The sequence below is a fragment of the Notamacropus eugenii genome, chromosome 1 (genome assembly GCF_028372415.1).
Source record: "Notamacropus eugenii isolate mMacEug1 chromosome 1, mMacEug1.pri_v2, whole genome shotgun sequence".
NCBI classification, from domain to species: Eukaryota; Metazoa; Chordata; class Mammalia; order Diprotodontia; family Macropodidae; genus Notamacropus; species Notamacropus eugenii.
In genome coordinates this window covers 90384031-90399288 of record NC_092872.1, presented here as the reverse complement: position 1 = coordinate 90399288, position 15258 = coordinate 90384031, and the positions used below count along the sequence as shown (strand labels likewise).

General features: G+C 40.1%; 1 protein-coding gene across 1 annotated transcript in view; it reads left to right on the top strand.

The window, feature by feature from the left end:
* The first annotated feature begins 2565 nt into the window (after window positions 1-2565).
* The window catches only part of TEKT5 (tektin 5), a 75074-nt gene continuing 62381 nt past the window's right edge, over window positions 2566-15258 (top strand). Inside the window, exons 1-3 of the mRNA XM_072609090.1 lie at window positions 2566-3199; window positions 10531-10614; window positions 13214-13284. Coding sequence (XP_072465191.1) covers window positions 2633-3199; window positions 10531-10614; window positions 13214-13284 — 722 coding nt within the window. The 5' untranslated portion in view covers window positions 2566-2632. The remainder of the gene's footprint in view (window positions 3200-10530; window positions 10615-13213; window positions 13285-15258) is intronic.

The window sequence follows — 15258 nt, the reverse complement described above, 5'->3', positions numbered from 1 at the left end:
AAAATTAACACATTTAGGCTAAAAAAAGGAAGGTCAAATGGAAAAAATGTTCATATTAAAATGAGAGTTTTTATCCAAAAGATATGAAAAAAAATAGTTCTCAAAAGAATTGCAAAATATTCACAATCACATGAAACAATACTCCAAATTGAGAGAGAACCGCAGAACCCCAGGTAATTGTAGCATCTGCTCCTGAGACTATCAGCCAGCAGATTAAATTTATGTAAGTCACCTACTTGAACTTCCGGGAGCCAAGATAGTGGAGTGGTCAGTAATTGCTGTTTTCCTCCCTTTGTTGACCCTGAAGAGCCCAGAGAATATTTCCACAGGAAAAATCCTTGAACAGTGGGATCAGCTGAAGGATTAAATAGTCTCTTAGTCTGTGAGGCTAGGAAAATTGCAAAGGAAAGTCTCTCTTGCTATGGCTAAAGGAGACCAGTGCAGGATTGGAGCTTTCCTAGACAGCCTCACCTCAGCAAACTGGGAGGAGATCTTGAGCCTGCAACCGCCAATACCAGGACCCCAGGCATGCCTCAGCACCCCAGGGAAATTGAGAAGACACTAGCACAGATGAGATCACCAATCGCTGAGCTTGCCTACCTAGCTCTAGCTCAGCAGAGGAGACATCCTGTGGCCAGACAACCTCTGCCCCACACTTAACACAGCTAAGTCCAGGGTAACTCTGGGGAAACCTAAAAAGACTTCACCTGGCCTCTGCTTTCCAACATCACCTAGCTCAGCACCAGGTAAGCTGCAGCATTTTAGCTTCTAGCTGAAAGATCCAGAGACCACAACACACAAAACCTCAAGTTCTAGGCACAAGAACTGTGGGACAGAGCCTCCTGTGCCCCAGAAGCAGAGATCTACTTTAAAAGCCAGGAAAAGGATGATCATTATGAGTAAGAAGCAAAGCAGAAAAGAAAAGACCATAGAATCTTTCTATGGGGACAAGGACCAAAACACGAATACCAAAGAGGTCAGCATTGAGATTGCGCTCCCATCAGAAACTTCTGAAGGGAATATGAACTGTTCTCAAGGTCAAAGAGTATTCTTGGAAGAGTTCAGGAAGGATTTTAAAAGCCAGATTATTGAAATAGAAGAAAAACTGGTCAACAATCTTATAAAATATGAAAAAAAATTCACCGAAAAATTTAAAAGGAAAATTGGACAAATAGAAAAGGAAGTACAAAGCCTAACTGGAGAAAATAATTCCTTAAAAGGAACAATTGGACAAAAGGAGATACACAAGTTAACTGAAGAAAACAATTTGATAAAAGAATACTCAAAATTATTAAGAAGAGAAATATGAATCAAAACAAGCTTTACCTCATACCCTCCAAATAGATAAAAAAGACAAAAAGGAGTCTATAGTAAATGCTGAATGAATTATGGATGATGGTCACTTTAGTACATTGTTAGTGGAGCTGTGAAGTGGTACAATCATTTTGTAAAGCCATTCAGAATTATTCAACTACAGTGCCTACCCTTCGTAAATTATGAATTATTCAAATAAAGTTCATACTCCAGTACTAGGCTGATACATTATGGAAGTCATTGATAAAAAGAAAATCCCTATATACTCCAAAATATTTATAGCAGCGGTTTTTGTGGTAGCTGAGAATTAGAAATAAAGTCGATGACCATCATTGAAGAATAATTAAGCAAATGGTGGTGCATGAATATAATGGGATATTACTATGCTATAAGAAATGATATATATGATGAGTACAGAGAAGCATGGAAAGATTTATATAAAGTGATGCATGATGAAGTAAGCAGAACCAAGAGAACTATATGCATATATATGTATATATATATATATAGAGAGAGAGAGATCTCTATATCTACATATAGTAATTACAATAGAGATGAAAAAATACAAGTACACACCAAAAAATCAAAAGTAAATGTTAGTGTTATAAATTGCACACATTTGTAGACTTTTTACAGTGTTGTGCTATTGTGCTGATCCTTTTTTCCTCTCTAAAAACACTGTCATATGGAATGGCTCTTTGACAGAGGGATGTGGAGGAACACATGGGATACTATGGTAACGCCAGAAAATACCAATAAAAGTTTATTTAAAAAGTAAATGTAACAAAATTATAGAGATCAGGCAGGATTTGAAAGAAGAGATATGAAGGATTACCCCCTCCCCCCCAATCCACCCCTTTGTGGAGATGTTAGGTCCATAGGTGTTACATATTACACGTTTTCAGACTTTCCAGCATATTGATCAATTGCGCTGAGTTTTTTTTTTCTCTAAAATAACACTATTTGTTTTATGGGATGTGAGGAGGAAGAGAGTTACTTGGGGTAACTATGATGATGTAAGAAACGGAAGATATTGATAAAAAAAAAACTTATTTTTTTAAAAAAATGCTTATTGACCAAATAAAATGGTTTGAAAAGTCTAGTCTGTCTTCTTCTTAAGTAGGGATGCCTGCTGGAAGCTCAATGAATGAGGAGGATAAGTCTCCTCCATTAGGGCTTTATGACAACAGCTCTGAGTCATAGAGGTTCTTTCAGCTCCTTCAATAGAAAAAAACCCTTAGCTTACAGAACCAAGCACAATAATTCCAGATGCCTGTGACTTCAGCAGAGTTTGGTTGAGTGGAGCTGATGGAAGAAGATGGAGTTTCTTGGAACAACTCAGACTGCAAGTTACTGCGGCCCAAAAAAGTGTCGTGCTATGTCTGAGTTGTCTCCTGCGACTATCACCCAGGAGAGTTACCAACCTTACTATCTGCCAGGATACCGACACCTTAACTCATGGCGACCTAGCTTATTGTATAAAGTCCCCTCCAACCAGGGCTGTCCAAATGAGGGAACTGTAAATCGGAATGCCTTGAGGCCTCCCACTATCCTGCCTGCCCTGCGCACTGCCCTGTTCTCCCGGTATAGCCGCCATGACTGGGATCAGGCAACAATGGCCCAGATCCGGGGGGCTGAAACCTCCCGCCACTGGGCAAATAAGTTGACAGCTGACTCTGTGAGACTGATGCAGGACAAAGACCAGCTGACCCAACAGATGCAGGATGGTACCTGCAGAAACCTGTGCCAGAGGTTATGTGACATTGGCTTCTGGAAATCAGAGCTGACCTATGAACTAGATAGGTTAATGTCTGAGAATCATGCACTGGACACTGTCAAGAAGCGACTAGAGTGTGCAGCAGCTGAGATAGAAAGTCCACTGCAGGTGAGTACATGGAGGTGTGTGGGGGTGACCAGACTGTGCCAAACGTATATAAAATAGGGCATCTTTCTTTTATATCCAATGACAGCTGGTAGCTTTCTGAGTCAACTGAATCACTGTCTTAGTATGAGAGAGACAGAAGAGCTCTGAAAAGATAGTAGAGAATGTTATAAAATAATCAGTACCCCAAGTTGGTCTTTTGGTATATACAATTAAGTTCAAATCAAGAGATATTTGTTAAGTACCTACTATGTGCCAGGTGCTAGACAAAATTGGAATGGTGTTTTTTTTTCCCTCCAGGGGTTTACGTTCTGTCTAGTTTCCTGAAATTGTTAATTAATCCAGCACTGTTCATTGAAATTCCTACCTCTTTCAAACTTAGCTGAACATCTCAAAAGAGAATGCACATAGCTGGCTATCTAATTCCATTTGCAAAGTTTAGAGTTTGAGAAGTTCCACACTCTTCCCACAATCCTTTATACCATCTTCTCACTTCAAAGCCTTCACCTCAAATGGTGTAGTTATATCACTAATAGCTACCTTCCAGTAGTCTTTGTGACGTCACAGGTAAGTGAACCAATCGGGAGTTATTCTTCCAAAACCATTATTCTCGCCTGCCCCTCCCTTCAGAAACCCTTTTAATATGCCCCCCCTTTTAGTCTTCTGCTACTTAAAAAAAAATCCAAGTTATTATTCTGGTGTTGGTAGAGAGATACATGATCATAACAAAAGCTTTGCTGAGTCTTAAATGAGCCCCCAAAGCAGGGTTTCTCTCCACAGAGGAGCACATGTCAGCAGTTTGCTGAGTGTAACTTGGTGGCTAATTGTTTTCAGAAACATATCTTCAGTTTGGCAACTTCAAAGCCAGGCCTTCTTTCAATGGGATGTTGGCAGGCCTCCATTTAAACTCACAGTACAAGGCTGACCCCTGTCAGACCTTCTAAGGCTTAATGAATACCTCCTTCATCTCATTAAGGAGCTTGTTCTTGTCTGCCTGTTCTGCACAGCTCTTTATGTCCGAGCAAAGATTGCTGAGGAGGACCAAGTGGTCTTAATTCCAGGCATAGGCCTGTGAAGATTGCCTGGGAAGAGCCTTGAAGTGCTTACTTACACTACTTCTGACTGTATCCTCCTCTGGGAAGCCTATGGCATGGGGCTGAGACTAAGGGTAACCAATTAAGATGGTCACCTGTGGCATGATATGCAGAAGTGTGGGGATGGAGCAATAAGGCACACTTTTAAAAAGTTATTTTTATTTTATTTTTTAATATATGATTTGTTTATTTTTCAGTACTCAACATTCATTTCCAGAAGAATTTGAATTCAAAATTTTTTCCTCATCTCTCTCCACCTTCACTCCAGGACAGCATGTACCCCATTCACCTCTTCCTCCAGTCTGTTCTCCCTTCTATTACCCACCCTTCTTCCACTCCCCTTCCCCTCTATTTTCCTGTAGGGCAAAATAGATTTCTATACTCCATTGCCTGTATAGCTTAATTTCCAGTTGCATGCTAAAACAATTTTTAGCATTCATTATTAAAGCTTTGAGTTCCATATTCTTTCCCTCCCTCCCTCCCCACCCACCATCATTTGAAAACAAGCAATTCAATATGTCATACATTTGTAACAATGCAAAACACTTCCATAATAGTTATGTTGTAAAAGATTAACCACATTTCCCTCTGTCCTATCCTGCCTTCAATTTATTCCATTCTGTCCTCCCACAATAATGTTTGCTTCTGATTATCCCTTTCCCCAATTTGCTGTCCCTTCTATTATCTTCCCTCTCCTGTCCCCTTCCTCCTTGCCATCCTGCAGGGTAAAATAGGTTTCCATATCCAGTTGAGTGTGTTATTCCCTCCTTAAGCCAAATCCCATGAGAGTAAGGCTCATTTATTTCCTTTCATCTTCCCCCTCTTCCCCTCCATTGTTAAAGCTCTTTCTTCCCTCTTTTATGTGAGATGATTTGTTACATTCTACCTTTCCCTTTCTCTTACTCCTAGTACATTCTATTCAACAGTAAATTTTGTTTTTATTTTTTTGGTGTTCTCCTTTCATGTTTAGCTCATCCTGTGCCCTCTGTCTGTATGTATACAAACAAACATACACACACACACACACACACATATATATATATACACACATACACCCACGTACATATACATACCGACACATATATAATATACATACACACACATATATTCCCTCTAACTACCCTAATACTGAAAAAGGTCTCATGAATTATAAATATCACCTTTCCATGTAGGAATGTAAACAGTTCAACTTTAATGAGTTTCTTAAGGCTTCTTTTTCCTATTTACCTTTTCATGTTTCTCTTGATTCTCGTACTTGAAAGTTATATTTTCTATTAAGCTCTAGTCTTTTCAACAAGAATGCTTGGAAGTCCGCTATTTCATTGAAATTCCAATTTTCAATTTCATTGAAATTCCATTTTTTCCCCTGAAGTATTATACTCAATTTTGCTAGATTTTAACTTCTGGAATATCATATTCCAAGCCCTTTGATCACTTAGTATAAAAGTTGCTAAATTCTGTGTTATCTGATTGTATTTCCACAATACTTGAATTGTTTCCTTCTGAATGCTTGTAATATTTTCTCCTTGACCTGGGAACTCTTCAATTTGGCTACAATGTTCCTAGGAGTTTTCCTTTCGGGATCTCTTTCAGGAGGTGATCTGTGAATTCTTTTCATTTCTATTTTTCCCACTGGTTCTAAAATATCAGGGCAATTTTCCTTGATAATTTCATGAAAGATGATGTCTAGGCTCTTTTTTTTGATCATGGCTTTCAAGTAGTCCTATAATTTTTAAATTGTCTCTCCTGGATCTATTTTCCAGGTCAGTTGTTTTTCCAATGAGATAGTTCATATTGTCTTCTATTTTTTCATTCGTTTGGTTTAGTTTTGTAATTTCTTGGTTTCTCATAAAGTCATTGGCTTCCATTTGCTCCATTCTAATTTGTAAAGAACTATTTTTTTCAATGAGCTTTTGAAACTCCTTTTCCATTTGGCTGGTTCTGCTTTTTAAAGCATTCTTTTCCTCATTGGCTTTTTGAACCTCTTTTGCCATTTGGGTTAGTCTATTTTTAAAGGTGTTATTTTCTTTAGTATTTTTTTGAATCTCCTTTAGAAAGCTGTTGACTTGCTTTTCATGATTTTCTTGCATTGCTCTCATTTCTCTTCCCAATTTTTCCTCCACCTCTCTTACTTGATTTTCAAAATCCTTTTTGAGCTCTTCCATGGCCTAAGATTATTGCATATTTTTTTGGAAGCTTTTAATGTAGAAGCAAGCCTTGACTTTGATGTCTTCCTCTGATGGTATGCTTTGTTCTTCTTCATCCAAAAGGATGGAAGAAAATAACTTTTCACCTAGAATGTAACCTTCTGTAGTCTTATTTTTTACCTTTTTTCGGGATTTCTGCAGCCAGGTACTTGACTTTTGAGTCCTTTATCAAGTGGAGGGTATACTACCCTAGGCATCAGAGGTTTTGTACAGCTGTTCTCTGAGATATCTCTAGGGAACTGTAAGTTCTCAGTTTCTCCAAGGTGGTACAATCAAGGGAGAGGAGTTTACTCCTCTCCTGGCCTGCACTCTGGTCTGTGAGCAACCACAAGCACTCTTTTCTGCCCTGGAACTGCAAGTAGGATTCCCTCTACATAGCCACCACCAGCTCCATTATGCCAGCACTCTTTCTCACCCTTGGACTGCCACTCAGGACTGAGATCCAGATCAGCTCCTTGATTCTCCCAGTGTCTTTAAGCCAGGGCTCCAAAAGTGTCTGCCATCCTGAGGCCAGGACTAAGGTTGGATCATGTTCCCCTCTTTCACCCAGGTGAAAGAGCTTTCTTACTGACCTTTGAAGCTGTCTTTGGAGTTTTGGGGTTGAGAAATCTGGGAACAGAAGCTGTGCTGTGTGTGATTCCATGCCCTGAAACCTGCTCTAGTCCTGTCTGTGCTGTATGGCCAAGGTTGGGTTGTGGTCTGCTCCAAGCCAGTGTGATAGACGTTTCCTATTGGGCTTCCAGGCTGTCTTAGGCTGTAAATCTGTTTCACTCTGTCATTATGTGACTTCTGCTGCTCTAGAATTTTTTTAGAGTCATTTTTTACAGGTATTTTATGGGTTATGGGGGTTATAGAGCAATTCGGTCCTTCTACTCTGCCATCTTGGCTCTGCCCTCTAAAAGTTATTTTTAATAAATACACACTTCTTAAGTGTTCCATGGCATTAAGGTGTGTATTTTGTGAGGAATCATCATATGTTACCAGACTCACATCTTGGTCACACATGGGGGCATAATTTTCATACTTTCCTTATGGTACACAGCTGCCTTATCCCCTCTCTGAGATGTTCTGGAAATGTGTTATTCTGTAGGCAGGAGAGGCAGCTTATCAGGAAAATATCAGTGCATTGAAAGCTCTATAGACTCTTTAGTATGTGACAGAAGCAAAAGAGATTGACACACAAAATGCCCTGGGAGAAATTTATGGGAGAGAACAAAGAGATAGAACATTATCCCTGGGAGATCAGGGAAGCCTTTTCAGAGGACCTAGCCCCTAAGCTAAGCCTTGAAGGAAGATAATAAATTTTCAAAAGAAGAGATGAGGGAGTGCATTCCAGGCTAAGGATTTATTTCAATGAACAGAAGCAAAAGAGGGCAGGATGAGCTTAAACTAGTTTGGCTAGAACATGAGGTGCATGGAAATAAAATGGAATAAAGCAGAAGAGTGGGGCCAGATTGTGGGGGGCCTTAAATAGCAGGCCAGAGATTTATATTTTATCTTAGAGTGAATGGGACATCACTGAAGGTTTGTGTGTATGGGAGAAAAAACACACACACATACACACACACACAAAGGCATGCGTATGTGTACACACATATACATACCTATATTCCCAAAGTCTGGAACTTAGTCACATACATAATTTATATACATATTATATATATTATATACATTATTATCCTCATTTTGCAGATAGGGAAACTGAGGCAGGTGGGTTAAGTAACTTGGCCATAGTCAGACAGCTATTTTCTGAGGCAGGATTTTTTGTTGTCAACCTATTAACTAGTTAATTCTGTCACTAATTAACTATGAAACCCTGCTATTTTCATCAACATCCCCATGTCTTCTAACCTTTTCAGATACTTACTAGTTGTGTGACTTTGGGTAAGTTACTTAATGTATCTGCCTCAATTGTTGTGAGGATAAAATGAGATAATATTTGCAAAGTTTGCAAACCTTTAAGCACATATAAATGCAAGTTACTATGATTATTAATAATCACCGGGATAGGTAAAAGAGAGGTTATGGAATTGTCTGGACACCTTTCAAAGTAGTAAGGGTCTTCATTTGTTGGGGATGACTTAGGAAGACTAAAGACCAGGGAGCATACTCAATGTCCATTCAATGTTCCTTCTGGCTTTAAAAGTCCTTCACTCTCTGCAGAATCAAGCGACCAGGCTGGAGGGTAAAGGAACACTCACAAGCAGTTGTCTTCTACAGATATTATATTTGAGGGTTCCCAAGTGATTGTCAGCATCCCTAATGACAAATCAGCATTTCTCAATGGGAGGTGATAGTCAGTGGTCTTCATCACTCAATTTTCCCTCAAGAAGCTGTGTGGTCAGATCTAATTCATTTTAAAGTTGGAGGGGGCAAGGAAAGGGAAAGAAGAGAATTTTAGTTAGCAATCCTGCCTCTATTACTTAATACCAGTTATTTGAAGCAAATCACTTGACTTGTTTGGGCCTCTTTCCTTAGAAAATAGAGGAGGTTAGACTGGATGGCTTCTGAGGTCTCTTCTAGCAGTAAAGCCCCGATCCTCTGATCCACGGCTTGGGGGCTCTCAGGGACAGGTGGACATTTGTCCATTTGACAACAATAACAACTAGATCTCAAGTTGACATCTCAAATTCAACAAGTCCCAAACAGGACTCATTGTCTCCTCTCCCCCACCCCAAGTCACATTCTTTCCTATTTTTATTGAGGACATTACCAACCGTCCAGTGACCTTTTCAGCCTCATCACACATTCTTTCCTTTTACTCATTCTAAAATCCAGCCAAACCAGCTTTCTTATTGTTCCTCCTACAAAGTACTCTATCTCTTGTCTATAAGCCCTGGCCATCCCCGCAATGTACTTCCTCCTTACCACCATGTCATAGAATCTCTTGACCACTTCAAGGCATAACTTACATGCTTCCTTCTACATGAAGACCTTCCAGACCCTCCCAGATGCCAGTGCCTCCCTCTCAAGTTAATTTGTGTATATTTTTTCTGTATTTTATATATATCTATATTGTGCCTCCCCCCAATAGCATCTAAGCTCCTCAAAAGCAGGGAGCATTTGATTTTTGTCTTTGCATTCTCAGCACATAATAGGCATTTATCAAAAGTTTATTGATTGATTGACTTTATACTTCAGCCATAGATATAGTCAATTGTCTTGACAGAAGAGAGAGCAAGATCCGCAAGTGATGTCTCAATATGTTAAGACTGTGTGACCATGGGAAGCCAGTTTTCCTGGGTAGCTTTCAATGTGGATCTGTGACCATGGTCCCTTAGAGCGGCATTTGTGTCCCTGGGAAGTTTTGGGGACTGGACTCTTTTGTAAGCTATCTGAGGTATTATGAGGCACAGAGTGTTCCAAAGGGCTGGGCAATCATGACTCAAGTCAAAATGTCAGGGACAGTTGGACCCATGACAATACTTTTCCTATTCCACTCTGTATACCTGTATTGGGGTCATGGGACCATGGACCCTGAGGGATTCAAAGAAGTATAAAATACATTCCCTGCCCTCAAGGAGTTTGCAAGTTCATTGGGAATAAAAGGTCACAGTAAATGAAAGTTAATAACAGAAGAGCTATTGTTCATATTTGGTAAGTGTCAAATGGAAATGGAAACACTGAGTGAAATAATTTACTAGGGGGAGGAGTCCATGTGAGCTGAGATGGTCAAGGAACACTTCCTGAAAGATGTGCCAATGTAAGCCTGGCTTTGAAAGATGGAAAGGATCTGGATAAAGAGATGGTCCTAAAATGCCCCAGTGGTATGTTTATGCATTATATTTGTAAGAGACAGATTGGGTAACAAAGTCATAGCTTCAAAATGAGGAGAAAAGGTAGAAATCCAAAGGCACAGTTATAAAATCCAACGAAATCAAAGGTACAAACCTCAAACTCAAAGTACAAGTTTCTAAGTAAAAAGAATAAATTCTGGCAGAGGTAGATGTGAGTCATCCCTGTGCACAGTGATCCAAATATAGCCAGAGAGAGAGAATACACTGTCTCATCTCTTCCTTTTCCTTCTTTGCAGGTGTCCCTCGAATGCTTGTACCATCGTGAAAAGCGGATAGGTATTGATTTAGTCCATGACAGTGTTGAAAAAAACCTTATCCAGGTATGAAGTCTCATGTGTTCATCCGTCCTCCCCATAAGATTATATATGGGGTGACAGGCAACTCAGAGTACCTGGAGTTGGGTGATGCAGTTTCCTAGGATAGGGTTATCTGGCTTGATTAGGTGCAGCTGATGGGTTATAGGGGAAGGTAAGAATAAATCAGAGGGATATTTGGAAAAAGAAAAACCTGAGCAGTCTCCAGGAATAAGGGCATTGTGTTTCTCCCCAGAATATGGCTAGCTTTAGAAAGGCATAAGAAAGTCCCTCAGATTGCAAATCTGTGGCTGTGTGATATGGTAAAACAAAATGAATCAAAACACTAGATTGCTAACCAGGATATCTGGATTTGAGATCTGAGGTACAACCAGTTAGCTTGTGTGACTTTGGGAAAATTGCTTTGCCTCTCAGGGCCTCAGTGTTCTCATTGGCACTATTGGGTGAAAAGAATACTGTATTGGGAGTCACAGGACTAACTTGTTTTCTCACCTATGAAACCAAGGTATTGGGTATAATAAAAAGAGTACTGGCACAGGAATCAGAGGACCTGAGTTTCAAGGCCATCTGTGATCTATATTGCCTCTGTGATATTGTTCAAGTCACTTTTTCATTCACAAAATGAAGGCTTTTGATCAGAGGACCTCTTAGGTCCCTCCTATGTCTGATCCTATGGTTGCATGACCTACAAGTGTCTTTAGCTCTAAGCCTTTATCCAATGAGTTCCATCATCTTTGGGAGAGATGGATGGACAAAAAATTGTCATTTAACTAAAACTGAAGAGTCAGAAGTCCATCAGGTTGCCAAAAAAATAACTATGTCACTCAAGGGAAGATGTCACAGACAGAAACATAAGTTCTAGTATTACAAAAGAGAATACAAAGGTGAGTTGGCTTGTTTTCAGTCTTTACTGAAATACTCAATTGCCCTGATTACTGATTTTAGACTCAGCCTAATCTTTCTGGTGTTGCATCTATGTTCATAGACTGCATTGATATAATGAAAGACTCAACAGCCTCCTTAGTCTTGCATGACCTCAATGGGGGGAGGCAATCCCTGGAACATGTGGGAAGGGTAGAGAAAGAGGAGGGAAATTATATATTTTAAGGCATGGATTGGCAGGAGGAAAAAAAAAACAGAAAAAAAGAGAAAATAGTCATAATAAGGTACATGTTTGTACAATGCTTTTAAGATTCACAAAGTGCTGTCCTTGGAGTAAACTTTTAGGGTAGTGTCCTACTGACCTAATTTTACACACGAGGAAACCAAGGCAAGGAGAGGGTAAAGAAGACCATTCTAGATGATTACTAGCTTTAAAAATCTTTAAAAATGAGGTTTTTTACATGTAATTGGAAAAATAAAATATGAAATTAAAAACGCAAATAAGGATACTAATTGCACCTACTTCTCAGGGTGGTTGGGAAAATCACATGATATGATATATAGGAGGTAAAGTGCTTTAAAGTGCTTTGTACAGCCTTTAAGTGCTGTACAACTCTTGCTGGTTGTCAGTCTGACTCATCATGACTTCATTTGGGGTTTTCTTGGCAAAGATATTAGTTTGCCATTTCCTTCTCCGGCTCATTTTACAGATGAAGAAACTGAGGCAAACAGGGTTAAGTGCCTTTTCCAGGGTCACCTAAGCTAGTTAGTATATGAAGCCAAATTTGGCTTCCTGACTCTACACCCAGTGTTCTATCCACTGTGCCACCTAGCTATCCACGTATATGTTAGGATTATTGTCCTTAGTAATACTGTGATTGAGAAACTTTCCCAGGGTCCAATAGCCAATACATACCAGAGCTCACATCTCCTGACTCTTGAGTTCAGAATTCCTTTCCCTGCACTGGAGTTCTATCAGGGGACAGAGAGCATTTTGTAGGAGAGCACCATACTGGGAGTCAGGAGACTGGGTTTTAGTTCCAGTTCTGCCATTGTCTTATTGAGTGACATTGGACAAGTCACCAAACCTGTCTGAACCTCAGTTTCCTCTTCTGTAAAACGGAGATAAGTAGTCCTTCCCTGCCCATCTCATGGGGCGATCATAGGAGCAAAAGAGTTCATGTAAGTGAAACGGTTTTCTTTGTAAAGTGTTACATAAATATAAGAGATCATCTTGCTCGATCTCTTGCCACAGTCACTGTAGATTTCTAGGGTATGGGTTTCTATGAGGTGTATAGAAGACTTTCTATATCTCCAAAGATATTGTTCTTATAAAACACAGAAAAATATGCAAATGTACTAAAGTGAAAAACCAACAAGACAGAGTTTCTTCTAGTCACTTCATTTTTTTTTGACAGTTCTATTTTCAGGTCTTTTGCAGGAATTTCAGTTGGTTTGTGAGTAGGTCCATTTTTCCACCCATTCAAAAGGAAATATCAAGTGGGATTCCATCAATTCATTGGGCCCACATCATCTAATTACTTGACTGTTAATAAACTTCCAATTGCTGGCTCACTAAAGGAAATAAAAGTGGATTTTGGATGCGAATGTTCTCTGGTCCCTCTGTCAAGTCCCACCTCCAAGCAGCTCAGTGAGAGGAATGAGGATAGTCAGTTTCTGAGAATTGCTGCCCTTTTTGACTAGCAGACATTTTGCATTGCAGGAGGTGGATTTGCTCAAATGCACTCAAGATCAAATGAAAAAGCTGGCAGAGAGATGTGATATTCAGATGCGGTGAGTACTTACTTTTCTTCTTTCCCTACTTTTCTGTTTTCTGATTAACATAATTTCTAGAGGTTGGACAAAGCTGGTATGAATGGCACCATTTCTTTCCCCTACCCCAACCCCTTTAATTTATTATGATGATGATTATCTATTATTATTTTTATGAAGAGAGAAAGGGACAAAGGAAGATGGCTGGTGGTAATCTTTCACTCTGTGGACAGTATGTATGAATTATAACTGCAGATGTGGCAAAATGGAGTATTATGAAAGCAGTGATTTCTGGGAGAACTCACTGGGATGGTGTCAAGGGGTAGTCAGTAGAGGCTTGGAATCAGGAGTCTGAAAAAGAAATCACCTTTTTGTTCTCTGATGCTCAGATGATTCTGTAACCAGCATCTTGACAAGTTAGGAAGAGACTCATGATCTCGTTAGTGAGAATCAAGCTTTACAGGTCCTTGCTGCTGCAGTTGCTGCAGCCCCATGGCTCATACTTGGTGAAGTAACCTGACCCCATCCTTCACAGTGGGCAGTTGACATTTAACTATTTCAGGAAAAATAGTTATTTAACGTGGAGCCCGAGATTTCTGTACTCAGAAGGCATAGCTATCAGCCCACTGGGCATACACGCTGGTTTTTGTCTATTTGGGGTATAACAGGGATGGCAGATAGGGAAAATATTACAAAAAGACCTGGAATCTTTAAAAGGCCATGGTCTTCTAGTGGTCTGGTCTCAAAGCCAGTATCATCCCCAGCACACAGGGTTAGGATTTCACAGGCAATTGCATCATGTTACCTCTACCACTTCTTCCTTACTCCAGCATTTGGATTTAGGTCAAAGCAGATTAGAATGACCATGGCAAGCAGTGTCACATGAGATATGAAGTCATAAAGGTGCTATATGCAGCCTGGGGTGAGATATAGGAAGGACAGTGATGTCCACTTTGCCTGGTTAGTGGAGTAGGTGGGGTCTGGACTGATTATACTGACATGCCAGACTATAAAGATGCTTCCTTGTGTGTGACTTAAGGCAGAAGAATCACTAGGGGTGGGTGATTAGGACATCAGGATGTGAAATTTTAGAGGCTACTTCACCATATTTCAATAGATGTGGAAACAATTGAACTTAGCACCTAGTAAGCCTAATTAGATAAAACAGAAAACTTTCTGCTTGGAGGCTGCCCCTCAAATTGACCCAGCCCTAGTAATAGCTGACACATCAGCAGTGGAGGGTTACCCTCCAACCTCCACTTGAATCCCTACCTCCAATCCCATTCACACATACAGCACAAGCTTCGTCCCACTTGCTCTAGGTACAAAAATGGCAGGTTATGACTTTGGCTTGCAGAAGTAGTGCTACTACTCAGTTATAAACCTCAGGAATAATATTTTCTTAGCACCAGTTAGTAGTGCCAACCCCTTTCCACTTTGTCTAATACTTCCGTGATTGTGAGAGCCCCTCCAAAGCATAAAGGCCTAAATCACTCAAATTACCATGCTTCTGATCTCCTGTCTCTGTGTTTTTGGGTAAACATCCCTCTGCTGCAACTTGGAGACAGCCAGCAGGGGGAGAGAGTAGCCAGCAAAGGACCAGGCGATCCCCACAATATTTAATTCAATTATTCTAACTTGGATCTAGGGAGCTAGCCAGCTCGTGGAATGGGTTTCTGGAGGCCAGGGGGAAAGATGAGGGTGAGCTACCCCAGAGAGTAGTTAGAAAGTGCTATGGATTTTGGAGTAAATGGACCTGGGTTCAAAACCTGTCTGTTAATTAACATGTATCTGACCCTGGGCCAATTACCCTTTCTGAAGCTCAGTTTCCTTAATTGTAAAACACATGGATTGGATGAGATGATCCTTAAGGTTGCTTTTGGTTCTAGATCCCATGGTTCTGGTATGAAATATTGGGGAGGGGTGGAGAATGGGGAGTCCTGACCTCTAAGGTTCCTTCTGATTCTAAACATGATCCCAATATCAGAAAGACAG